The 26968-nt window shown below is 44.8% G+C and overlaps 3 protein-coding genes across 7 annotated transcripts in view; 2 read left to right on the top strand and 1 right to left on the bottom strand.

The window, feature by feature from the left end:
• The first annotated feature begins 46 nt into the window (after positions 1-46).
• On the top strand, positions 47-7530 carry reep6 (receptor accessory protein 6). 4 transcript variants are annotated; one of them, XM_065956398.1, is made up of 8 exons: positions 47-235; positions 493-678; positions 4007-4100; positions 4333-4471; positions 5656-5824; positions 5905-6032; positions 6326-6344; positions 6938-7530. In XM_065956398.1, the coding sequence occupies exons 2-7, from the start codon at positions 546-548 to the stop codon at positions 6338-6340; spliced, it is 678 nt and encodes a 225-aa protein (XP_065812470.1). In that variant the 5' UTR covers positions 47-235; positions 493-545; the 3' UTR covers positions 6341-6344; positions 6938-7530. The 4 variants fall into 4 exon arrangements, with proteins under 4 accessions (XP_065812470.1, XP_065812471.1, XP_065812469.1 ...); XM_065956397.1 differs by lacking the exon at positions 47-235 and having other exon boundaries at positions 451-678; XM_065956400.1 differs by lacking the exons at positions 47-235; positions 493-678 and adding an exon at positions 2643-2799.
• Positions 7531-7994: 464 nt separating this feature from the next.
• c6h19orf25 (chromosome 6 C19orf25 homolog) lies at positions 7995-11548 on the top strand. Of its 2 annotated transcripts, none has more exons than XM_020658314.3 (3): positions 7995-8191; positions 9468-9634; positions 9819-11548. In XM_020658314.3, the coding sequence occupies exons 2-3, from the start codon at positions 9493-9495 to the stop codon at positions 9998-10000; spliced, it is 324 nt and encodes a 107-aa protein (XP_020513970.1). In that variant the 5' UTR covers positions 7995-8191; positions 9468-9492; the 3' UTR covers positions 10001-11548. The 2 variants fall into 2 exon arrangements, with proteins under 2 accessions (XP_020513970.1, XP_020513969.1); XM_020658313.3 differs by having other exon boundaries at positions 7999-8191; positions 9462-9634.
• Positions 11549-12991: 1443 nt separating this feature from the next.
• apc2 (APC regulator of WNT signaling pathway 2) overlaps positions 12992-26968 on the bottom strand; it is a 34902-nt gene continuing 20925 nt past the window's right edge. The window contains exons 7-13 of the mRNA XM_065956393.1: positions 25219-25314; positions 24412-24808; positions 23448-23546; positions 23227-23366; positions 22886-23080; positions 22364-22578; positions 12992-22215 (exon numbers count right to left, since the gene is read on the bottom strand). Coding sequence (XP_065812465.1) covers positions 16677-22215; positions 22364-22578; positions 22886-23080; positions 23227-23366; positions 23448-23546; positions 24412-24808; positions 25219-25314 — 6681 coding nt within the window. The 3' untranslated portion in view covers positions 12992-16676. The remainder of the gene's footprint in view (positions 22216-22363; positions 22579-22885; positions 23081-23226; positions 23367-23447; positions 23547-24411; positions 24809-25218; positions 25315-26968) is intronic.

Genomic DNA, 26968 nt, shown 5'->3' with positions numbered 1-26968 from the left:
GGGCTTGGGTGTCTCTGTCTTTCTCGCTCCATGTCCTATTGTTTACGGTGAGAAGGCAGATTCAGAGGGCAGAACAAACACCTAGCTGTGGGAGTGTCACCCACCTGGGGGAGGGGCTACTGCCCTTTGTGATGTCATGAAGGGAAAATCTCCAAACGGCCTGTTTGAGCACACATTTTCTGAAAAGTGGAGCAGGCAGAAGACGGAGAGGATGGACTTTTCTCATCATTGGGGGGTTTGTAGACGGACTAGAGACACATGTTAGAGTTAGAGAAACATGGAGAAGTGGATTTTATATATGTGACCTTTAATGTCCAGCAGGGGGCGACTCCACTGGTTTAAAAGCAGTCTTATTGTACAGAAGTCTATGATAAAGTCTTCTCACTTGTCTTCTTCCTCTCTGCCTCCTCCCCCTCCTCCTTCCTGTTCTCATTAAAGCAGATTGTTTCTGTCAGAGGATTACACTCTGCTCTGTTTCCCTCCGTACTGCAGGTCATCTCCCCCGTGTCTCCTCCTGGGTTTTTCTGAGGACCGGATCGAGGACCATGGGTCTGCTGGACGTCTTCGTGTCCATCAAAGAGCGAGCGGAAAACTTCCTGAACGAGAAGAACGTGGTGACTGACTTCCTGGGGAAGCTGGAGGAGAAGACGGGGATAAAGAAGAAGATCATCGCACTCGGTACGTTAGGGTTTTGTTCTCCGGGTCTGGGTCTCTGTGCTGGGTTCTGCTGGACCTGGTTCCGGGTGGTTCTTCTATGGTTCTGTGTTCAGTGTTTTTGTTCCTGCTCGGTGCATGTGATCGAAACCTGAAGAGGATTCAGTTAATCCTCCTGTGAACATAATGGAGGCTCCGGTGAACAGCTGCTGTCTGCAGACTCAGACCTGAAGAGGAGCTGGATCTGTTCTGGGTCAACAGAACCTTTATGTAGACCACACTGTGCCTTTAAACTCACACAGATCCAGATCTCACTAACAACACTCCAACCTGTTCTGATCTGTAAATAGGAATCTGATTGGGTTTCTGTCGTTGGAGTTCCTGTTTGCTTTTGTGATGGAGAAGATTTCATTTCTGGATGATTTGATTTTGTGTCGTAGTTCTCGAGACCGGTCTTGGTCTCTTGGTTGCGGAACTTCCCGGTGTCGCGGTCTGAGTAAGTGACACGCCAACTGCACACAAGATAAGGTTTTTCAGTGATAATTATGGTCTTGGTCTTGACTTGATCTCAGTCTAGGTCTGGATCCCAAGATGACTTGATCTCATCTCGGTTTTGCCCTGCCTTGGTCTTGGTTTTGGTCTTGCTTTGGCCTTGGTCTTGAGTCGGTCTTGATCCCTAAGTGTCTTGGTCTTGGTCTTGGTCTTGCTTTGGCCTTGGTCTTGAGTCGGTCTTGATCCCTAAGTGTCTTGGTCTTGGTCTTGGTCTTGCTTTGGCCTTGGTCTTGACTCGGTCTAGGTCTGGATCCCAAGATGACTTGGTCTTGACTTGGTCTCACCCTGCCTTGGCCTTGGTCTTGCTTTGGCCTTGGTCTTGACTTGGTCTTGATCCCTAAATGTCTTGGTCTTGGCCTTGTCTCGCCCTGCCTTGGCCTTGCTCTTTGTCTTGCTTTGGCCTTGATCTTGACTCGATCTCGGTCTAGGTCTAGGTCTGGATCCCAAGGTGACTTGGCCTTGGCCTCGGCCTTGGTCTTGGTCTTGGTCTTGGTCTTGGTCTTGGCCTTGGCCTTGGTCTTGCTTTGGCCTTGGTCTTGCTTTGGCCTTGGTCTTGCTTTGGCCTTGGTCTTGCTTTGGCCTTGGTCTTACTTTGGCCTTGGTCTTGCTTTGGCCTTGGTCTTGCTTTGGCCTTGGTCTTGACTCGATCTCGGTGTAGGTCTAGGTCTGGATCCCAAGGTGACTTGGCCTTGGCCTCGGCCTTGGTCTTGGTCTTGGTCTTGGTCTTAGTCTTGGTCTTGCTTTGGCCTTGGTCTTGCTTTGGTCTTGGTCTTGCTTTGGCCTTGGTCTTGCTTTGGCCTTGGTCTTGCTTTGGCCTTGGTCTTGCTTTGGCCTTGGTCTTGCTTTGGCCTTGGTCTTACTTTGGCCTTGGTCTTACTTTGGCCTTGGTCTTGTCTTGACTCTGAGCACTCTGGTCTCTGGTGATTTCCTCCAGTTTCTCCTCCTTTTCCATCGTCCAGGAGAACCACACGTCCTTTGCTGTGTAAGTTTGCAGCTTCCTGCTTAGTGCTGGTGAGACCGCTCCTATTGGTTGTTGACAGCGGTCACAAGACACGACTAACTTTGACCTGTAACACTTTCAAACCGCTCCGACTGAGTTTAATGACCAAACTCCAAAAATAAAACCAACTCCAGAAGAAGGCTCAGCCTCTGTCTGTGACATAGAGATACCTTGAGAAGCCGTTATGTGTGATGTCATCATGAGTCTGTTTGCTGTCTTATCCACAACACAACCTCCTCGTCTTCTTCTGAACACGAACGCTGCTTCAAACACGTCTCCTGGTGATGAGTTCAGGGGCACAGTTGTGTAAAAGAAGTTATAATGATAGGACCTTTTCTATGGAGTGAATCTCAGGGGATGAATCCAATGACAAAGACAAAATAAATATTGAGTGAAGGAGTGAGTTTAGTGCAGCGTGGGGCGGTGAACAGGGTCTATTCATGCCTCAGTGCTGCTCATACAGCAGATCAGTATCATGATGTCACTGCGGTGCCTGGTGCTCCGTGTCCCCGCTGCCTCTCTTTAAATCAGATTAACAGAGACGGCCGAGCAGAGCGGCTCCATGTGTGAACGGCCACGTAAGCTCATCAGAGGTAGGACGCTTTTTACAACACTTCCTGTATCTGTGTGTGTGTGTGTGTGTGTGTGTGTGTGTGTGTGTGTGTGTGTGTGAGTCAGGACCTGCGTGCTGCGTTCACTGCCCTGCTCACAGTTCAGGGTTAACCTGCAGATATAGAGCTCATAGATCCAGTCCGTCCTAACATGTCTAATATCTTTATTCTGTTCACACATGGACTTCTACTCTGTACGGTGGCTGGGAAGTGCCAAACCAACAATTACCAAGTGTGAAACCTTCTTTTTAACCAAGGACAAAACTGATTTACAAGATGTGAAATACTTTCAAGAGCACTGAAAAGGTGGAGAAGGGGACTGTTTGAAAAGGTGGAGGAGGACTGTTTGAAAAGGTGGAGAAGGGGACTGTTTGAAAAGGTGGAGGAGGGAACTGTTTGAAAAGGTGGACGAGGGGACTGTTTGAAAAGGTGGAGAAGGGGACTGTTTGAAAAGGTGGAGGAGGGAACTGTTTGAAAAGGTGGACGAGGGGACTGTTTGAAAAGGTGGAGGAGGGAACTGTTTGAAAAGGTGGACGAGGGGACTGTTTGAAAAGGTGGAGGAGGGGACTGTTTGAAAAGGTGGAGGAGGGGACTGTTTGAAAAGGTGGAGGAGGGAACTGTTTGAAAAGGTGGACGAGGGGACTGTTTGAAAAGGTGGAGGAGGGAACTGTTTGAAAAGGTGGACGAGGGGACTGTTTGAAAAGGTGGAGGAGGGGACTGTTTGAAAAGGTGGAGGAGGGAACTGTTTGAAAAGGTGGACGAGGGGACTGTTTGAAAAGGTGGAGGAGGGAACTGTTTGAAAAGGTGGACGAGGGGACTGTTTGAAAAGGTGGAGGGGGACTGTTTGAAAAGGTGGAGGAGGACTGTTTGAAAAGGTGGAGGAGGGGACTGTTTGAAAAGGTGGACGAGGGGACTGTTTGAAAAGGTGGAGGAGGGGACTGTTTGAAAAGGTGGAGGAGGGGGGTGATATGTCCTCTTTAAGACGGGAGGTGTTGGAAATAATCTGTTAGTATGTGTTGAGCTGTTTGGGTCATATTGTTGCTCTCCACACACTAAAAGAACTAAACTGTTTAATGTTATTTTAACCAACGTTTGTGTTAAAAGCTATCAAACACAGTCGTCTGATTCTTGTATGATTTGAGTTTCTGATTTCCAACATGAGGTGCGTCTCCCCCTCTGTCCCGTCCAGGTGCCGTCTCACTGACCGGACTCTACCTGGTGTATGGATATGGAGCCTCGCTGCTCTGCAACCTGATTGGATTTGTCTATCCAGCCTATTACTCGTGAGTATTTCATGTGTTTGTCTTTCACTCACAGAGACATGTCTGTCCGACTACAAGTCCCAGAATGCATTGCTGTCATATATTATTTAACATCTGGTGTCTTGGTCCACTGCGTTAGCCTGCAGCCATCATGACCATTAAATCGCTCGTTTGTTCGGTCTGATGGGATGTTTTTCTCTTCACTGTTAATCTGAAACATTCACAAACCGATTCTTTTCTGTCTTATCTGCAGAATCAAAGCCATCGAAAGTACGAGTAAAGAAGACGACACAAAATGGCTGACGTACTGGGTGGTGTACGGCGTCTTCAGCATAGGCGAGTTCTTCTCAGACATCTTCCTCTACTGGTTCCCGTTCTACTACGCCTTCAAGGTGAGGAAAACCACGGGGGTCACCTGGTGCAAAGGCTCTGCAGCGGGGGGGCAAAACATCTGACGTTAAGAACTGCGTGCAGAATATTCAGAAATGATGCAAATTCAAAAACACATCCAAGAGTCCAACACAAACACAACGAATGAAACAGACCTGCTGCAAGAAAGACAAAACAACTGAACTAACATCAAACACACTGTAAATACTTAAACCAAACAGAGTCAGCAACACACAAATTCAGAAAAAGGACGTTTAAAGGGTCACTTATATAAAATCCACTTCATCATGTGTCTCTAGTCCGTCTACAAACCCCCCAATGATGAGAAAAGTCCATCCTCTCCATCTTCTGCCTGCTCCACTTTTCAGAAAATGTGTGCCCTTCATGACATCACAAAGGGCAGTAGCCCCTCCCCCAGGTGGGTGACACTCCCACAGCTAGGTGTTTGTTCTGCCCTCTGAGTCTGCCTTCTCACCGTAAACAATAGGACATGGAGTCAGACATCGCTCATTTACATATTTAAAGGTACAGACACAGAAACAGCCTGTTCTGAGCAGGGCTGAAATAGAGGGGTTTATAGACATGATCAATAGGAGGAGGATGATATGTGACCTTTAAGTGGAAGGGCCCCAGGCCTCTAGGGGTGCTCTGTGGAACAGTTTATACTGGAGCTAGCGCTAGTTTCAAGCTGCTCTGACAGAACCCCGCTCAGCTGTTTCTCTTATGGTGGTAAAATCTAAAACAGACTTTAAATCTCCTGGTTGCTGCATTCACTCTGTGTTGTCAGACTATTCCACTTTTCACTTCCTTGTCTCCTTCATTCTCCCGTCATTATGCAGCGTTCCACAGAGCGCCCTCTACAGGCCTGGAGCTTTTACATTTAAGACTGGATTTGCAGCATTCATCTTTATGCACTCGTTTTTGAATATGTGTGTTTTCGACTTTGGATCATTTATATATTTGAAGCGTTTCATGTTAATGCAGCATGTTTGATTTGTTACACCCACCTCTGACCTTCTTCTGAACGCCTCTTGTGGGCTTCATATAGACAAACGTTTCCTTTGTTAGAGAGAGTAGTCCTCGCTCTACAGACTCAAAGATGAACTCCTCAGAGATTTGACTGGAGGCTTGGATCACTGAGGACATGAGTTCGTCCTGAAACCCTGACTCTCTCTTGCGCCTCCAGTGTCTCTTCCTGTTGTGGTGCATGGCTCCGATGTCGTGGAACGGCTCCCAGATCATCTACAACAGAGTGGTCCGGCCCATCTTCCTTCGTCACGAGGCCATGGTGGACAACTTAGTGAACGACCTCGGAGGGAAGGCGATGAGCGCCGCCGAGAACCTGACCAGAGAGGGTACAGAGACCAGTTCTACACCGCTGTATTCAAACTGAGATTATTCTAAACATCTGACTGAATCATTCTTCTCTCTTCAGTTCTGACCACTCTGGTGAAGAATAAAGCTCTGGTGAGTCCGTCAGCGCCGACCGTCTCCGAGCAGAAGAGTTTACCGAGTACATCGTCGGCTAAAGTCACGCCGTTAGAGTCAGAGGAAGAGAAACCGGTACGTACATCACAGCTGCTTCACGTCTTTAGAATAAAACTTTGAAGTTTGACCTTCTTTATGTTTGACCTTCAAAATGCGGTTTCTCTCCGCCTGACATTAATTCATCTACTGGAGACATTATTTATTTGTATTTCTTCATAGTGTCTTAGTAGTGACAGATTATATGGGGAGGTTAGTTAACGTGGTTTGAGCTCATACTGCAGCTTTTTATAAACACTAAATCGTTTGTAACGTCCGATCAGATCGAAGAACTTTGCACGCTAACCCGTCTGTCCTGTTTCCTGTTCCAGCCTTTCCTGGGTTAACCAGGTAAGCCCACTAGTTAGCTATCAGTTAGCATGCTGCAGTGAATGTTGTGAGAAGAGAATTAGCACGTAGCATCAGGCTGCAGATTTAGTCTTAGAGACAGATGGAGACCACCCCACCCCCCCCGACACGTCTCTCCTAATTATATTCAGCATCCACACAGACAGATCAACTTCTTTTATCTTTTAAACCCGATTAAATCTTTCTACATGTCAGCAAACACAGAGTTAGCTCCAAACACAAAACAACCCCCGTTCATAAAGAGCTGGGACACCCCCCCCCCACCCCCCCCCCCCCCGCGCCCGACATGTATCGACACCAATCAGGACTAAACAGAGATGGAGCAGGCACACTGGCGCCCTCGTGTGGTTTCTTTGGGTAATGACACACAAGCTCGATTTAAGGACAACAGAAATAAATAAATCAATAAGTCAATAAATATACAACAAAGAGGACAGGAGTCACAGATATGATCAAGAACAAGGGACAAGATGAGGAAAATATACAATTAATTAATTAAGTTTGTATTTATTCATGCTCTCAGTAACGCTTCACACTTTCTGCCTGTTGTTGCTTTTTGTCTGTTCCCCTCCAAGTTCTTCAGATAGCAGCGGAGGAAGAGGAGGAGCCTAATGTGAGGAGGAGGAGCTTCATGTGAGGAGACGAATCAGAGAGAGTGAAGGTGTTCCTCTTTGAGATTGATTCTTTTTTTTATATCAGATGTTATATTTATACTCCAGTCTGTAACAGGATTTAATTTAAAAAATAATAAGTCACAGTTTGGTTTAAAACTCTGCAGACAGACTCTACGTGTTTTTATTTATTTATTCATTTATGTATTGATGCTTTTGGGGGATCAGTGGGATGTTTTTTAAAAGATGTGGAGCATCTGAAGTTTATCACTCAGTTCATACAGCAGTCTGCAGATTCTTCAGCATGTGGAGCTTCTTTTTTGAAAAAATTGGGATGACACAGTTTTGAAGACGTGCACGTGTTTTTTTTAAATCTGCAGCTCTGCTCTCAGACATTTTCAGTTCCACGTCTCGGACTCTGGAGGTCTCTGTTGCTCTTCATCACACATGTTGCTGTTTATATTTTATCTTCTGTTTTTGTTCTTCAACAAAAAAAGAGATCATGAACTTGATATGACAATTAAACAATGATGAGAAAATAAATTAAATCAACAAACTGCCTGACTCCTTTTATGACGTCCTGTTTGTCGCAGTGTTTTAAGCTAAACTGAAGTGACCTTAAGAAGGTAAATTCATATTAAAGGTCCAATCAGTGAGATGTGTAGAGAGTGAGATGATAAAGGTATCTTACTATCTGATCATTAAGGAAACATGCTATGTTGAAGTGCTGGCTTCTCTGACAACAATGCAGCAGCCAGTATGTCCTCCTTCTAACTTTAGATTCTGCTCCTGAATGCTCTGGATTTGTTTGGACCAGAGTGTGAGGTGGGCTATGTTTGGGTGTAGAGGGTGATCATGAGGGTAACTGTGCAAAGAATGCGACACGAAATCACCTTTCAGGATGGACCGTCAGGTCTAAACCATGAAGGAAGAATAAATGACAAAAACAACGGTAGGTGGCAGTAATGCTCCGCCAGGTCGCCAGAAGAAGAAGAACGTTCCATGGAGGAGTGACGTCAGTGCGTTCCACCGACGTCCTGACGTGGCAGGTAACGTACCGTGCAGTGTTTTCATCCAGTAGCATTAACCGGGGCGCCGCTTGACACACCGTTACAGCACTGTCCGGTACTTTTCCGTCCTTCATCCCGGTGTGAGCTGCCGGAGACAGCCTGACACAAGAGCCGAGACTGATATTGTATCTTAACAAGACGACTAAACGTAAGTACCGAGGAACTGTAGTTATTGTGGCGAGTTCAAGCAAGAACACCGAACTCGGTATAAATATTGTGAAAGTGCAACTTTAACTTCTTCTCAGCGACGATATAACTCCGCTTTACATTAATTGAAGATGTTTCATGAATCAAACAGACTTTAATTTAAATTCGGCTCAGAAATATATCCACATTCTGCGATACATATCAACATAACGACGATTTAGCTAGTTAGCATCAGGTTAGCATCGTGCTATTAGTGTCCTCAGTGTGAGCTGCTGGTCGGTGAAGAGAACAAACCGCAGTTAGTTATGTGAAATTAATCTTCATTAATAAAGATAGATGATATATTTTACGCCGAATTGACTGGACAGGGTACTAATTCCGAAATGTATTGTAATATTTTGTCTACGGGACGTTAGCCTTCAATGTCAGTTGGGTGAATCTTTATTTAATTAGTAATCTAACAGAAGTCTGGTGTAGGTGCAGGACGGCCTCACGTGTTCGTCTGTTTGGTGAATGAATAGTTCATAGTGAATATATGATGGATAAATAAAGTCTTGTAAATGAGTTGATGGTTATGTTTTTATTTTATTGTGCAGAGTCATTTTAGTTTTTTGAAAAGCCAGACTGATTAATCTGCTAGACAATAATATCAGCAAATCCAGTGACTCAGTATCAGCGTGTTACCAATATTATTCACCAGAATGTGAGTTTCATTGTATTACACTAGCAGTTCTCTTTCACCAGCAGAGGGCGCTAAACGGATTACAACAAACACCACTGCAGAGTGTTGAGCGCTGATGCTGTTCATGCTCACTTACTTTCCAGTCGAGTGACCATCTTGTCTTCATTATAAATCTTTTCCACAAGAGTCTGATAACTGAGGGATCAACAGAATGCAATGTGTGTATCTATAGCTCTATATCTACAGATCTAAGAAAGATTTATCAGTATCGGATTTTTTTCTATTCCTGATATCGGTATCGGCCCCTAAAATCCCATATCGGTCTGGCCCTAGTTTTTGTACAGTTTACATTTCTTGTCTACCTATTTTTTTTTATCTTCAATCTCGCTCTTTTATTTTTATACTTTTACTTTTTTTTGTAGAGGTGTCTCTGGTGGAGAAATGCACATCAGTTCTAATGGACCTGTGCAAATACAGATAAACCTCTAATCTAAAATCACGACCGAGCATGTGTTGCATGCATTTACAGCCAGTTAATCCACTTATTAAACAAACCACTCGACCCCTGATGACAAATGTTTGTGTGCAGAAGCAGGCGGTGCAGCTAGGTGTGCAGCAGGATGAATATTGGATCCAAAAATAAGAAGCGGCAGGTCCTGCCCAGCCGTCCTGACCCCCCCACCGTGGACCAGATCCTGGAGGACATCAACGGAGCCGCTCCCAATGACCCCGTCTTCAGCATCCTGGAGCAGACTGGACAAGGTGAGTCAACGCAGACAAAGAATTTCTCCTGTAGTCTGAGCCGGGCTTTAGAGAGCTCTGGAGTCTGTGACCAAACAAGTCTTACTTTTCTGACGAACACAGATTCCCCTACTTGTCTTGCCTACATTTTAACTTTAACTCCCAGTTTTCATAGTTCACTGACTGGTTCTCGTCCTCTCCTCAGACTCGCCGCGGCCCTCAGACAGCGAGGTGGAGTCCCGGTTCCAGCAGTGTCGTCAGTATCTGGAGCTGAACGAGCGGCTGCAGGAGGTGCGGGGTCGGCTGCTGAAGCAGAGGGAGGAGCTGAGAGCGGCGGGCGAGCAGCTGCAGACTGACGTGGAGGAGGTCAGAGGTCAAACACTCTGACTGTGCACCTCTTCTGTTACAGACTTTCCTCGACCTCTCAGTGTAGGACGGTTTACCTGACGGTCTGAGCGCAGAGGGCCGGCTGCCTGAGCTGGAGCAGGTCAAACCTGCCACACTGTCACTACGTCAGCAGCCACTCTGTCGCTACGTCAGCAGCCACACTGTCACTACGTCAGCAGCCACTCTGTCGCTACGTCAGCAGCCACTCTGTCGCTACGTCAGCAGCCACTCTGTCACTACGTCAGCAGCCACACTGTCACTACGTCAGCAGCCACTCTGTCGCTACGTCAGCAGCCACTCTGTCGCTACGTCAGCAGCCACACTGTCACTACGTCAGCAGCCACTCTGTCGCTACGTCAGCAGCCACTCTGTCGCTACGTCAGCAGCCACTCTGTCGCTACGTCAGCAGCCACTCTGTCGCTACGTCAGCAGCCACACTGTCGCTACGTCAGCAGCCCTAACGTTGACTTCTGAAGCTGAGAAACAGATTGTTGCTGAATCAAGCAGGAGGATAAGTTGGGATTATTTCAACAGTAACTTAATACATCTGAAAGTTGAAGGGTCATTCAGTGTCATGGCTGACAACATTCATTTCTTGGTCGACTACTTAAAGGTAGAATGTGCAACTTTTTGATCCAGTAGATGTCGACCTTGACCTCCAGCATGAAACCAAAATAAACTGCTGTTTGGCCACGCCTCCTCCATCCTGAAGCTTTCACTCTCCTCAAATCAAATTGGAACGAACCATAATTAAGCACTAAGCGCAAGCCACAGACAAACTTGTCCTGGTCTCGAGCTGCATTGTTGTGTTAGCATGCTAATGTTAGCGTTCTTTAGTTGCTCGTAGCTTCACATTGTTGTGTTAGCATGCTAATGTTAGCGCTCTTTAGTCAGCTCGTAGCTTCACATTGTTGTGTTAGCATGCTAATGTTAGCGCTCTTTAGTCAGCTCGTAGCTTCACATTGTTGTGTTAGCATGCTAATGTTAGCGCTCTTTAGTTAGCTCGTAGCTTCACATTGTTGTGTTAGCATGCTAATGTTAGCGCTCTTTAGTTAGCTCGTAGCTTCACATTTCATGTAAACTGACACAGAATGAGCGTGATCTAAAAACTCTTACTAACATCCAAATAATCAGTGAGTATGTTCTTCTTCTTCTCTCTAGTTCTTGACTAAAACAGCTTTTATACACAAGGGGAGGAGCCGGCCGTCCCGTCCATGTAAACACGGCTCTGACAACAACACAGCCAGCGGGACTCGAGCTTCTCCCTCATTGTAGACAGTCAGGACTCAGAGACACATTTACACAGGACAGACTTTATGATTTATTTATGTGGAACATGTTGATCATTCTTCCTTAAAACTCCCAAACTGTTATATGGGTTATGAAATGCGGGAACGCAAACTTATTCTGATGTTTCAGAAAGAGTAAAGACCAATCTTTGTTACTTCTGACTGATAAAGTTGATTTAATTCATCTGTAATTTCATCCTGTTTCTAATCAGATCAATTAAAAGTGTGAAGGCGAGTTCCGACTCAAAACAAAGTCAAAGCTTGTGTTATTTATTGACAAACGTTTGTAATTCTCCATTTTCTCTTAATCTCCTTCTTTTCCTTTTTTGACTGGGGTGACCCAACTGGGGCCCCGACTTATGCAGGGGTGGCCAGAATTTAGAGTACTTAAAAATCTGGATTCAAACTCCTGCACAGTCTAACTCGCAATGTTTTGGTCCCGACATAAAACAAGCAGTCTTTCCTCCCCAAAAAAGACCTAATGATTGGTTTTAACACAAGTCCCGCCTCTAACAGGGCAAGTAACCAATCACAGTTTAGGATTTTTGGGGTTGCACCTTGGGTGGCCAATCAGATTTCTAGGGGGGCCTTGCCACCCCTCTGGACACGGCCCTTGTTCCTGAAGTTAAATCCTGAAGACCCAAGGTAGAACTGATTAATGGTTTATATTGATCCCTCATCTTTTATGATGGTAACATAAAAATATTTTCTATATGGGACCACCTTGAAGGAGCTGTGCTGACAATCCCAAAGCAGTCAAGATGATGACATCTCCCCGGAAACGTGTAATAATTTTCATTAAAGAATAAAAATAAGATTTAAATTTTTATAGGCCTGTCTTAACACCAAAGTTTGGCATTACCTTTAAACTGAAGTTTAAATGAAGGATGAATCAGTTCATAAAAGCAAAGAGACATGTTCTGTCTTCTTAGCATAACATGCTAGTTTTGTCAACAAACACAAGAAACTTCTGGGTATTGAATATTAAAGGTCACATATCCTCCTCCTCTTCTTCAGTTTAAATAAGTCTCAGAGCTCCTCAAAACATGTGTGTGAAGTTTCTTGTTCTAAATCCACTCTGATCCTGTATTTGATCATGTCTATAAACCCCTCTATTTCAGCCCTGCTCAGAAAAGGCTGTTTCTGTGTCTGTACCTTTAAATATGTAAATGAGCTGTATCTGACCACGCCCCCTCTCTGGAAGGGCTTGGGTGTACTCGCTCTTTCTCGCTCCATGTCCTATTGTTTACGGTGAGAAGGCAGACTCAGAGAGCAGAACAAACACCTAGCTGTGGGAGTGTCACCCACCTGGGGGAGGGGCTACTGCCCTTTGTGATGTCATGAAGGGAAAATCTCCAAACGGCCTGTTTGAGCACACATTTTCGGAGAGGATGGACTTTTCTCATCATTGGGGGGTTTGGAGACAGACTAGAGACACAATTTAGTGTCAGAAAAACATGGAGAAGTGTACTCTGCAGAATATGTGACCTTTACATATTCACTCAGTCAAATCAGGTGATTGCATTTTACTTTTTTGGATGAATTCCTCTTCAAAAACCAGCTTCATGTTCAGATCTTGATCACCCCTCCATTGTGTCAGTGAATATCAAGACAAGTTAAATAAAAAGTTCTGTCATGATTTCCATCTCTTCTCCTCGGGTTGGACCCAAAACATCTGTATGAAATCAAGTCTACACAGTGATGTAATGAAACACATCACTTTTTATTGGATGAAACATTTATAATGACACACCTCTGTTGCTTTACCTATGTCACATGGCACCATAACACGTCCTTGGTCTTGATCACGCCTGACAGGCCGAGGACTTTAACCATCAACAAACGACTCGTCCAATATATTCTGGACATGATGCATAAAATCTTGTCTCCTATCAAACGCGATCGAGGCCGTTGACGGCTATGGCGTTCAAATATCCAGGACCTTCTGATGGCTTTTAAACATGGAGCCAAACTCCCCATGCACCTCGATCACACATTTCCCATCATTTCATCCTGACTTTACTTTCGGGGCTGTTTTAGTGATTACATGGCTGAAAATCAATTTTGGTGGGATAAAACGCCCAACTTGAATGGTTCCACCTAGTGTTGTAGTACTCGAAAACAGTCTTGGTTTCGAGACAGGTCTTGGTCTCAGGACTGGTCTCGAGACCACTTTTGAAGGTCTCAGTCTTGTCTCTGAATCAAAAGCAGTTTTACTCAGTCTTGTCTGAGTCTCAGACTGGGTGGACTCTGGATTTTTAATCAAGACCGGCCAAGACCACCACTGATCGGCTATTTTTCCACATCATCACTGTGATCAGAAGGAAAACCCTTCCCGGTGTTACGCCTGCTGCAAACAAGATGATGATTTTTCATTGGTATTTATGGTCTTGGTCTCGTTCTGTCTTGGTCTTGACTCGGTCTCGACCCCTAAATGTCTTGGTCTTGACTCAGTCTCGCCCTGCCTTGGTCTTGGTCTTGACTCGGTCTCGCCCTGCCTTGGTCTTGACTCGGTCTCGCCCTGGTCTTGGTCTCAACTCCGTCTCGATCCCTAAATGTCTTGGTCTCAACTCCGTCTCGATCCCTAAATGTCTTGGTCTTGACTCGGTCTCGATCCCTAAATGTCTTGGTCTTGACTCGGTCTCGATTCCTAAATGTCTTGGTCTTGACTCGGTCTCGATTCCTAAATGTCTTGGTCTTGACTCGGTCTCGATCCCTAAATTTCTTGGTCTCAACTCCGTCTCGATCCCTAAATGTCTTGGTCTCGACTCGGTCTCGATCCCTAAATGTCTTGGTCTTGACTCGGTCTCGATCCCTAAATGTCTTGGTCTTGACTCGGTCTCGATCCCTAAATTTCTTGATCTTGTCTCGGTCTCGGAGCACCCGGTCTCAGGTATGTCTTGGTCTCGGTTATTCTGGTCTTTACTACAACACTAGTTCCACCCTTCAAGCTAAAATTGCTGGCTACAACAAGAGACGAGGATGTATTAAATTTGAAACCTACATCTACTGGCTTTGAAAGGATTTCTCATCATGTTTCATTTCTCAAACTGAAACTCTAACTGTTCTTAGTGAATCAAAAATACAACAGGTGAGTGTTCATTACTCAAAGGAAAGAGATTATTTCAGTAGTAAATCACTTACAGGTCTCAAAATGGCGACAGGGACTCGAAAGGTCTGCATTCAAAAGCTTCTTGGGGGCATTATTTTTAGGCAGAACATGCTTTGGAAACACATGGGGGTGGTAGTAATTAATACAAACAGCCCCGTAGATTCACGTCTGTTCTGTCTTTGATCTCCGAGCACACATGAAGGAGTGATAGTACACTACAGAGAATATTCATCGTCATTATATTTGACTTCTTCTCGACCTATCGCTACTTTTACAGCAACACAGTTAAGCAGATACTAACACGTTATAAGGACTTTCAGAGGATAACTTCTGCAAGGACAATTGCCGTAGACCAAAAAAACCCCGACCATCACTGAAACAGATGTTTTGGTTTCATGACAGGAAATACTCGACAGCAAACGGTACCTGTATCTAGTAGCAACACAAAATACAATGTCTTTGACTTTGATTAACAGAGGCTTTGTTCATCTACACGGACAGTTCATAGCATTATAGGTCTTTGCAGCACTTAAACTGATGGCTAGTTATGCTCTCATCAGGGAGTAGAAAGCATGTTACCACTGTACAACAGCTTCATTGTTATCCAGTGTTTACAGGTGTGTGTGTGTGTGTGTGTGTATGCAGTCAGTGAATATACTAGCATGCTGTCAGGGAGTAGCACAGATCCTTTTGCCCATCAGGAAGTTTTGAAGATTGTGTATATCTGCATGTTATTTACAATATTGAGTAAGACAAAGACTGCAGGAGAGTGCAACGCCAACCAGATTCAGCTGATAGATCGGAAAATGACAGTAACGGCTATGATGTTTTCTAGATGGTTCTGGAGACCGGTGAGTGGCGGGGAATTATTATGGTTTTAATCATTTGAGCACTACCTATTTTATCTCTTTGCAGGGTTTGCCGTGGACACTTTATATCATTTAAATTAGCTGTACTGTAGCTCCGTAGGAACCCATAATATTTTGGAATGAGTGAATCTAGCAGAATCTAATCTTTCACACTTGCAAAAAACTCCTGATATTTCCCAGAGGAGCTGCTGTGAACTCAAACAACCACATTTTAAGCTCGGACTTCACCCGGAGTTTCTCCTGCAGCCTCCTCGTATTTATTCTGCAGAGAGTCAGAGTGAGCTGATGTGAGAACGCATCAGGATATAATCAGGAGAATTCACCTGGAGGGAGTGGGAGAGGGGAGTGACGTTTCTATACTGTGATCGCTGCACGCTACACGTAGCATTAATATTAAGACAAATATTCTCATTATAGCGTCATATAGCGGACCTCTGATACTTCCGCATCTTTTCTTTACATCACGTCTTAGCTCTGGAGACCCCCGTCCACCTCCTGTCTGACAGGGATAATCTCCCGCTGTGAGGTGCATGTGTGAACAACCAGATCAGGAGTATATCCGGAGCAGTCCTCCGGGAATTTCCTAGATATTTTCAGGAGTGTAGATGTGAAAACGGTTTAGGAGTGAGATTTTAGAGCACATATAATCCACCATAACCTCATCCCAAAACCCTTGAGTGAGTAGTCCGAGGTAAATCAATTCCCTCAAACTGTTGCTGTGCCCTTCGGTAAATTTTTGGCAATGACTTGCAAAATGGTTAGCTTTAAGATTTGAAGTGGATAGAGCAGAATCTAGACATCTAAAGTATATCATATCAGGTTGAATGGTGAGGCAAAAGTTAAAGCATTGATGTACTGAATGTAAGAAAAGACTATATGTCAGTGTATTCGTGTCCTTGGTGAGAGTCCGTCAGCAGTCCGCCACAGTTGTTGGGTGACTTGTTGGGTAAAAGTCCAGCAGCTGAGTTGTCCTTCAGAAATTTGCATAATAATGTTCTTACATCGATTCTGTCCAGGAGACCAATGGTGAAGAATGTGCTGAAATCAAGTTTTTTTTTTTCTTAATTGTTTTCACTACATTTTCTTTAACCAGGCAATGATTATTCTACAAATACAAAAAAGTACAAAAAGATGCTCTTCTGGTCCTTTTGAAGTGCATCTCTAAAAGTTATTGAAGGTCTGTTCTTGTCAGACCTTCCTCAATGCATACATCCAATCCTCTATGAATGGAGATGGAAGCTTTTATTAACTGTTCAGTGAGAAAATAAAACATAAATAGAGCAAAAGGGGAAAGTAAAGGGTTAAAACCCGAGGTATAGGGACCAGCACACTTCTAATCAGTCCACCTGAGTGCTGAGTTTCATGTAGGAACACAGTAGATTTGTCCATGTTGTCCACTTAATGTCCTAGGACTCACTTTTTTCTCCTGACTTCTCATAGATTGTACCTGCTTGGCTCTGTGTTTCTTGGGGGCAGCAGGTGATGGGGCTTGGGGTGTAATTAAATGGAGTGATCCGGGCAGCCTTGCTGGGGGATCCTTGGCGGAAGTGGACGACTCCACCCATGTGGCTGTCTGTTGTTCCAGTTGAGACAGTGCTGTGGCTCCTCAGGGAGCCCTCTGAATCTCCATCCTGGAGGTTTCCCCCAGAAGAGACACTAAACTTTCTGAGTAGTGCCAGTCGTGTGACTTCCTCTGAGATCACATGAGTTGATTCGACTGATGGCGAGGTGCTTGAGTTGGTCTTGTTGTTTGTGAAATCTTCTGTCTGGACTGTTGCGTCACTGGTCTTGCGTGATGCAAGTAGAATGGTTGGCAGTTTTCCTGGAAGAGCTGGTGGCTTAGGCTTTTCCCCATCAGGAGAAGGCACCAGAGGTAATGCATTGGCTGGCAGAGTGCTTTTCAAGATCTGAGGTACATCTTCATCCCTGATTCTCCTCCAGGTGACTCTGTCATTAAGCCGAGATGCAGATCTCTGCCCCTTCTTCTTTGTTTCATCCTCGCTCTTTGCTCTGCCACTGGAATCAGATGATGAAGAGCGAAGGGAAGAACGGCTGGTCACTCGGCTCAGTATGTTTATACTTGGTGATGAGGCGTGACGTTTAAAGGTATCTGTGTCGACTTTCTGTCTGGCTCCAGACACTCTGCCAGTCCTGTTTCGCTGAGCCACCCTACAGGGGCTCTCTGAGCTAGTTCTCCTGCCTGGGCGTCTTGCAGATAGGTCCCGTTCACTGGATGTTGCTCTAGATAGGGTTGTAGTCTGCTTCTGAAGGCTATTGTCTTCCCTCTGGACTTGCTGTGCTTGTCCTGGACTTCTAACTTGCACCCTTCTCTGGGTTTGTACAGCTGCCTTAAGTTCCTGACAGCGTGATGAGCAAAGGAAGACCGCTGGAACTCCGGGAACTGATTTGCGAGGGGATCCATTCTGTGATCCAGGCATGTTCCTTGCAGATCCATCCCGTCTAAGCACAGGTTTTGATTCCTTTATGAAAGTAAGCTGTCTCAAGAATCCATTGCGATCAGACTCACTACCACTCGAAGTCATCCTGACCACTTCAAATCGATTGTTGGGTGGCACCCTTCTCCCATTAACCTGATTAGTTTGTCTGTTGGATGCTTGATTCGTTACCAGAGGTGACAGTGGTCGGGGGCGCACTGGATTTTGCATAAAAGGGATTCTGACAGGTGACTTCTGAGTTTTAGGTGGTGGGGATTTTTCGTTATGATTTACAACTGGAGAGCGTCCCTTTCTTTCAGGAGGGCTACTGGCTGGTGGGCTAGTAGCAGGTGAGGCAATCTTTTTCTGGATTGATTTCTTTGTCTGAATGGGGGATGTTATCTTTTTCTGGGACTGTCTGGATGGTGTAGAGCTTTGCGATGATCCAGAGGATGAACTTTTTGGTATCCTTGGAGGGGGTGTAGAGCTCCTCTTTGGCAAAGATAGTTCAACATCCTGGGGGTGGCCTAATCGGTGAAGGCTCTTTGATCTGTGCTGAGCAAGGTTTGGGTTCTTTGGAGCATCTGTGTCGGTTGATACTTTTCTGGGAGGAGGTATTTGTGATGGAGCTGTTTCTTTTTGCGGTGTATAGATCACTGTCCTGCCTCTGAAAACCATAGGTAGGTTTTGAACTGGCTTACGTTGAGTGAAGTCTAACGGTTTGTTAGGCTTTTTCTCTTTAGCAAACTTTCTTTCTTTGGGTGTAAAGCTGGATGTTGACATGAATGAAAGGACCGATTCAGTCTCTTCAGATGATGGATCTTGAGACTTTGATGCTTGCAGACCAGTGACAACACAGTTAGCACCTTCCTGTATAGCTCTCCATTCAACGCTGTTGAGATCTGAATCTTTATCCCATGCTGTATCATCACTATCCATTTCCTCATCCATATTCCACCCATCAGAGGCCTTTTGTTTTTGCTTTAGTGTACATTCTGCTTTCTTCTTTCTGGCAGCAAGCTTCCTTCTCTGTCTGGGCATGGCAGATGTTATGCATTTCTGAAGAAGATCATCTTCTGAATCCATGCTGACAGAACTTGGCGAGCTTGGCTCTTCGTATTGGCTATGAATGGTCATAGGCTTTAGTTGTACCATATTAAGTGTTTTGTTGTGCCGGTTCTTGTACCATATTTTCTGGGCTTTTGAATTGTGATCCTCAAACTCTGCATCACTCAATGAACTAAGAGAAGAGCTGAGTGAATAACATGTAATTGACTCATCCTTTATCAGATTTTGTTTTATCCGTTGAAACCCTCTAGACTTCCCTTGGGAATTATCAATCCTGCCAATATTTGTCATGCTTTGAGAAAGATTATTTCTACTTGCTTCCCTGATTTGTTTTCTACTTGTTCTTTTCACTGCTTCATCTTTTTCATTGTCATCGTAGAAGCCAATACTGTCTTCTGAAGAACGTGTCATTTGTCTATAGAGTGTGTTTCCTTTTTGTGATCCCACATTAAGATTCCTTTCTGTATTTTGCTTTATGACAGGCAGTTCCATTTTTCTGTTGGGGCCTTGCCCTTGCCTCTTCCTTTGTTGGTTAGGAGACTGATCACGATTTCTTTGGCTAGCCACTCTATCCGCTACTTCTTTGCTCTGCATCAGCACCCTCTGAGTGGGAACGACATGTTTTGTTGTTCGATTCACTTGTATCTCAGGTGGGTAGTTCATCCTGTTGGGTTTGTGAAAGTGTGAGAATATCCTCAAGTCTTCGATCCTCTTTGCGTCATCGTTGAGCAATTCCTGTTTGTTCATGCCTCTAGCTGTGCAGTCTTTAGCCCCCCTTTCCTTCACTGGGTACTGAAGTGTTTCATCACTCAGCGATGTTGTGCTGGAGAAGTTAACAGGCGTACCTTCTGCAGAGTCAGTGAAGGATGAATCATCAAATTTATGGTCTTTTTGTGGGATGACAATTCTCCTCCCAGTACACAATTGGGTTTTACCATTTGGAAGCATCATGTACACTGGAAGATGTATGGGTTTTCGGATTTGTGAATTGAGAATATGGGTAGGGATGGTAGTCATCAGGGAAGGTCTTACTTTTCTGAACTTGGATGGCATCGCTGAGTTGATGCATTCTTTTAAGATTTCTATGTCATCGTCTGAGTTGCCCTCACTATATCTCTCACCGTGTTCCAGTCCTTGCTCATCCTCATCAGGGAAATTAATATTTTTGTCATTTTGCTGAAGCAGGGGAGTCAACTTAAGCTCCACGTCTTTCTGTATGTAATGTTCATGGAGAGGCAGAGCACTTAAGCTTGAAGCACAAGAGAAATTCTCAGTTGGCTTTTCCACAGTGAAGTAGATCATTGTGTCCAGGTCAGGTGGAAGGTTAAACCTCTCCTTTGAATCTGCGATCTCCATGAACTTTCGAAGGCTGTTTTCCCACTGGCCTGCTATTCCTGTGGCCTGGGTGTCTGGTCCATTTGACTCAACACAACATGGAGTTTTACTTCGACTAGGAGGCATTGTTTGCCCCGGGCTGTCAGGAAGATCACTAGGGCTTATTGTTCCATCAATCATCTCACTGCATGGATCACTTTGGATTGAGCTGGCAATAGAGGGAGACTCAAAGCTGCCCAGTGAACTGACTGAGCTACAGCGACTCATTACCAGTGGTGTCTCGTGAATGTAGTTCTCAGATGAACTGGATGGAGATCTGTCTTCAAGTATAGCTGGTGAAGCACTTCTAAGGAACACCTTTTCCCTTTTGGCAGGACAGGGGATCTCAATGGGATCCGTTTCTTTGCTGGGGAAAGTTTTTGAGTCAGTCATCAGCAGCTGGCTGTCACTCAAATCCTCTAAGGTTTCATCCTCTTCTACTCTTTTCACCTCTTCTTCATCTTCCACTTCAATTATTTCTAATGACGAGTCACTTTCCAGCTCATTTTCACTCTGTCCATCCAATGCTCCGTCGCCAGAGGAGAGGGAGGACAGCGAACTGCAGCGGGAGAAGCAAATTGGCGTGTTCTCAACAGAATATTTCTGAACCGTCTCCATCGTCCCTATGGTTGGGCTTCTGGTGGATGTCATTGGAGAAAACTTTGTAATACTTCCTCCTGTCATCACAGTAGGAACCCATGCTTGCCTCCTCATTGCTTGGGCAGCCTGAACATTAATGGTGGTCTTTGCTACTCCAAATTTGGCCACGCTCTGAATTAGGGGGACTTGTTGATAAGATGGTGAAAGTTTAATTGAAGTCATGCTGACATCAGAGGACATTTTAGTGGATGCACTGACGGGTGAATGTGTAGCCTGATCCTGATTTCTTTCTGCGTCTGTGCTGATTAGCTCCAGTGCTTTAACATCCTTGTCCACAGAATCTCTCTCAGGAATATCTTGTTGGTTAGTGTCGTTGAGGACAGCTGATCCTCCATTAAGGTAATCTTGATGGGCAACTTTGAGATCAAGTTGATTGGGTCGTTGTTGCATTGTAAGAGCTCTTGGAGCAGGTCGTGTCTGCTCTTTGCTACCACAGTAGCCATCACTAGTGCTTCCACTGTTAAGGCTGTCTGTTGATACACTTGTATGTGCAGTTTTTAGGCGCAAAAGAGCGTGAGCTCTACTGAGGCGTTCTCTATGGGCCAAGCTGCTTGTATCAGAGAGGCGGCAGGGAGAGCAGGATTTAGCCCGAGCTTCATTGAGTTCATCCATCCCATATGGCCAGTCTGCCAAGTGGTCCTCAGAGCTGAGGCTGAAGCTGTCCTCTGAGGATGTGTGCATGGTGATGTCCTCTACTAACCTGTCGATCTTTGCAACTGTGTTAGTGATCTTTTTCGCTAGCTTCTCTGCAGCGGCAGATACCACGTCATCATGAGGGGCATGTCTCTTCTCTGCAATTTGTGGAGGGACTACATCTCTCTCTGGTTCATTGTCTTTCTTCCGTGGTTGGTTTTGCTGGAAGTTAGAGTTGGTTAAGAACATGGACAGCATAGAGAAGCTACCGGTGTCCAGGCTACTGGAGACATTGGGAGCCTCGTCATCATCAAAACAGCCAGAATCGGAGGCGTAATCCTTTGCCAGACTTTCAATGTGCCTCAGCGGCTTGTTTAGGGTCAGGTGCTTGGGGCTCTGTTTCTCAAGGGTATCAAAAGTCTCTGCTAGGTGTTTGGCGTCCAGCTCTGCCTCCAGAGCCTTCTGTTTTCTCATGTAGAGTGAGGGCATGCAGGAGCCGGGGGATACAACAGCAGCATCCTTATATTTCAGGGGTCGATTGGTGAGGAGGTTCCTCAAAGCTGCGGCACTGCCCATGGCGATCATCTTGTGCTTGGAGTGGATAAGGTTGCGCAGCATGCTAACTGCCCCGAGGTCCCACAGTAGCTCCTGGTCTTTTGGACTTCGGGCAGAAAGGTTCCAGAGAGTCCCGCAGGCATTGCTCACTATGGTCAGACTGTGAGAGCGCAGATGCTGAAGCAGAGTGTGGAGGCAATTGTGGTCCCGGAGGATTTGCCTGTCGAGAAGAAAAAACATTACTATACATCTCTTACACCCAGCTGAAGATTATTTTTACTTAATGGACTAACTTTAAAAGGGCAAGAATGAAAATTAAGGCAAAAAATATTTCAATAATAATGGGGCAGGCAGTTACAAAAACCTACCTGTAGTCTTCTCGTGTGGCGACCAGACTTGACACGTTTCGAAGGATTCCTCCTCCGCTCTCGATGATGGCGAGTGAGTTGGTCTGACACCGGTACGTCAGCGTGCTAACCAGGAAGCCCAGAGCTCCGTCAACCGAACAGATTGCCACCTTGTTGTCGATGCTGTGAGCTGACAGGTTCCACAGAGCACTCAGGAGACTCTTTAAGGTCGACTCCTGCAAAACCACCAGAGTGTAAACCAGTTAACTCTGGACTCGTGTGAAAACATTAACTATGCTCAATAAATCTTGGGTCAGAATTGAGAAAGAGCCCGGACACATGCCGGGCTTTTATTGTCATGAATATTTGTATAATGCTCTAAGGGCCATTATCCCACAGCACGACCATAAATCCACATGCACTTGAAACTTGTTTGAATTGTGTAATCCATCCCGGTGGACATATTGACTTTTGACTTTATTATATTATCTTTACCAGGGGAATCAGAGCAGACAAATCCAATTCTGTTTTGTATTTTGGTACCTTGGTAGCCTGCAGGGCACAGGTCATCAGTGCCGACACACAGCCGATGTCTCGTAGGACTCTCTTGCTGCTGATGTCGGCTCTCCAGGATAGATTCCTCAGGATGCTGGACACCACCTGATGGAGCTCCTCGCTGTCTGAGGCCAGCTGGGCCACCAGAGCCTGCAGGCAGCTTTTCTTTGAGCACAGAGTGGCCTAATGGAGGAAGAAGTCAAGATTAAGCAGAGCATTGGTTGAATTATTTGATCTCAGTTACTGTAATATACTGTTCATCTGTATACATATCATGTTGTGATCACTTATAAATATAAAAACCACTGCAGCATTGCGCTCTTCTGTACCTTATTGACCACATCTCCAAATGTGAGGTTAGTCACTGCCATCCCTGCGTAGCGCCGTAGCGCCATGTTGATGGGGTCATTCTGCATGCCATACATGTCCTGGTCCAGGTGAATCAGATCAGCTACAACCTGCAGACCGCCTGGAGGAAAACATAAAAATCTCAGTAAAGTCTGCCACTGAAGATGTTGAAGCATAAACATCTGTAGGTGGTTTTACAAACCTAATTCATTCATGGCACGTCGGTATTCCTCTTCAAAGGACAGCTTCATGATGGCGCACATGGCCTGACAGATCTGAGGGTCGACGGGTTCAGGGATGTCTGCAGGCGTCAAGAACAGAATCAAGGATATGAAAGATACATTTTTAGAAAACAAAGAGCTGCTTTCACTTTCTCTTGGGTATTAATCAGTCAGGTTCCAGTGATATCCTAAAGCACAACCATCGATCGATCTTCTTGTCAAGAGGGAACAGTAACTGGTGGTTTATGTATGTTTAAGATAAAACCACCAGTTACTGTCAGCTTTACTCCCCCATCATTTTCTTTCATTAAGGTTCTAAAAGGAACTCAACGTCGGTATCGGTACCCCCAGATTCAGGGAGAACTTGACCTATTTCATTGGAAGCCCATACTAAGTGGAATCAAAACAATTAATCAGCCGGGGTCTCTCAATACATGAAAGTAAAACACTCACCAGTGGCAAAAAACAACATTGGACAGTTTGTGCAAAAACCATGATTGAGCCAAAGACCCAAAATCATTAACCATCCAAGTTCTGTTTGAACCTAAAGTAATCAAAACCAGAAGAGACTCTTTCAAACCCAAGAGGCAAAAACAACGTTGGGAAGTCCGGTTCCCTTGATAGATGTCCAAACTGTTAGCATAGGGAAGGTGGCGCTCATGACCTATTCTGTAGTCAGTCACCAGGGGGAGCTCTCAGTGTTTCAGCTTCACTTCCAGGTGGCTGTTTCTACGTCTGTCTTCATAAACAGTCTATGGTTCCTACTTGTTCAACCCGAGGCACTGATGCGTTTGGTTCCTTCAGGTGAAGAGGGAACTTGGCAGATAAGTATTTTTGGCTCTGCTTGGTAGGAACTTTGCTGAAGACAGTTTTTAGGTCTGCTGATTCAAGAGAATGTTCTTCAGTGTTTTCTGGATCTCACAGTAAAGAGAGAACTTGACTCACCCGTGGTTTTAGTTCCTCCTGGTGAAGGTGTCCCTGCATGGCTCTCGATCCAGTCCCAGCCGCTGTCACAGTAGGTGCGGATCTGCTCAAGCATGTGCAGAACCCTCATCTCCCGGCGGGCCTGGCCCTCGTCCTGCTGGGAGTAGATGATGTTGTGTAGTGCGGCGCTGGCTCTGGATTTGGCTTCTCGGCTGCAGCCCGTTGTACCACCTGCTGCCGTCTCCCCAGACCCGCCGGCAGGGGCCTCATGCAGGATTTGAACCAGCAGTGGGACGCAGCCGGACTTCCTCATGGCGATGCAGCTGTCCTGAGAGCTGGACAGAGCAAGCAGAGTCCGAGACATCTCCTCCTTATCTCTGTTAGCGAGCATGGAGAGCAGCCAGAACACCATTTCCACCTGAAAAAGGGGGGAGGGGAACATTTAAATTTCTTTTCAGATTTCTACTGCATTCATTAAATAAAGATGCGATAATATTCTAGTGGTTTTATATATGAAGTTTCCTGTTGGGATGATGGCAGCTAGCTAAAAAAAAAGGCTTAAAAATGTTGGTTTAATTCTGTCTATAAAGATGTAACATCAGGTACTTAATATTCTCCTACTCAATGATAAATAAAGTTTTATTTTCACCACCTATCATACATCATGATTAATTAATTTTATTATAAAGTTAATTTAAATTGTAAGATAAATGTAGGGAGATAAGTGTTTGTGTCTGTGTTATAACCGTAGCAGCTGCTCTGAGCTCAGTTATGACGTCTCTGTATATTAACCCTTTGTAAACCCTCAGTGCTGCAGTGAAGTGTCACCTTGCTGCCTCCGTCTGCAGGAGCTTCTGTTCCCGCAGCAGCTGACGACGAGCTGTTCTCCGGTTCTCCAGCAGGGGGCTTCTCTGCTCCAGACAGCTGCACGTACAGAGGAGGAGAAACTAATCAGACATTTTCTAAGAGCTCTGAGCAGAGTCTGTACTCCTTCCTGTCTGGATGATCCAATCATTTTAGAAGTTAAAAGGTCCAATCAGTGAGCTGTGTAGAGAGTGAGATGATAAAGGTATCTTACTCTCTGATCATTAAGGAAACATGCTATGTTGAAGTGCTGGCTTCTCTGACAACAATGCAGCAGCCAGTATGTCCTCCTTCTAACTTTTGTTTGGACCAGGTTTCACCTCTTAATGGATTAAATGTCAATAACACTTCAGAGCATCAGGTTGTTGTAGGATTTAAATCCAATCATAATCATTTACAGATTATTTTATAGACTAATTTAATTTAATGTTGTGCATACATTAATTTGCCCTTATCGTAGAAACAACAGAAAAACTACATTACGTATAACATTCCTTAATATAAAATAAACCTACAGTGTACATTTATTCCTGAATCATATTTAATTCCTTTTCACATTTGTGTGATTTCTTAATGTTAATTCCCACACAGAGATTTTGGATTAAATTAATATTTTCACCTACCGGGATTATAAAACAAACAAAAACCTTTTCTTAAACACATCTGCATGTAGTTAACATCTCATTAAATAAACGTAAAGCCTCACACTTCAACAGATATTCAGGAATCTAACACATACTCACACACACAAACAGCCCTCCTCTTTGTCTGCAGACACACACACACACATCCATCTCACCCCGAGGCGTTGCCATGGTGACGGGATGATAAAAGGGGAGGTGAATGCTTTGATATGACTCTCTGAGGGTTTCAGTCTGTATGTGTGTGTGAGTGTGTGTGGGGGTGTGTGTGTGTCAGACTCGATGTGAGTGTGTGGCTCTGATCCAAAACCTCCTCCATTAAAAACGCCAGCTGCTCACACATGACGACAAAATGGACGCCTGTGAGAGCAGAAAATAAACCGATCATCTCGTTTTCATGTTGTTGTTTTTTTCTGACAGGATTCATGTTCAGCAGAGACGCACATAACGTCCTCCAACATCCCGTGACGTCCTGAACTCTCTTTAATCTACTTTATATTCTGATGGGCGGTTAATCTACAGCAATGCATCATGGTCTATAAGAACATTTTATATCTGTAGGACAAAGCAGAGAGGGAAATCAATGTGTGCAGGACTATAGGAGGAAACAATCCAGATCGGAAAGTCCGTTAATTAATCTTCAGGAAACATTCTGACATGTTGAACAGAGTTTTTCATATCAGTATGTGATGTTTCTGTAACCTGCAGACTTTCAATAAGAATGTCTGTTAACTCGGGCATGATCACAATTTCTGTACTTCTGATTCTACACTAACTGAGACTGAGACATAACCAAGACCAGAGTGCACTGAGACTTTTTAGTCTTAAAGTGTAATACGATATTTATGACAAAGAATTAGGCAAATACACTCGATAACTTTTTGAGTTTTTGCAGTGTGCATCTGAATGTTTGCACAAATCATGACAGAAAACATGCAAAAGATCAAATAAACAAGGTATTAAAATAATAATCTGGTCTGATTCTGGACGCTGTCACTGGTCCAAGATGTGATAAACTGGTTCTCAGCACAGCTCTGATTATCTCCGGGTTTATCCTGGACCTTGTTTTTGTT

The sequence above is a fragment of the Labrus bergylta genome, chromosome 6, assembly GCF_963930695.1.
Source record: "Labrus bergylta chromosome 6, fLabBer1.1, whole genome shotgun sequence".
NCBI lineage: Eukaryota > Metazoa > Chordata > Actinopteri > Labriformes > Labridae > Labrus > Labrus bergylta.
This window is presented reverse-complemented; position numbering and strand designations above follow the sequence as displayed.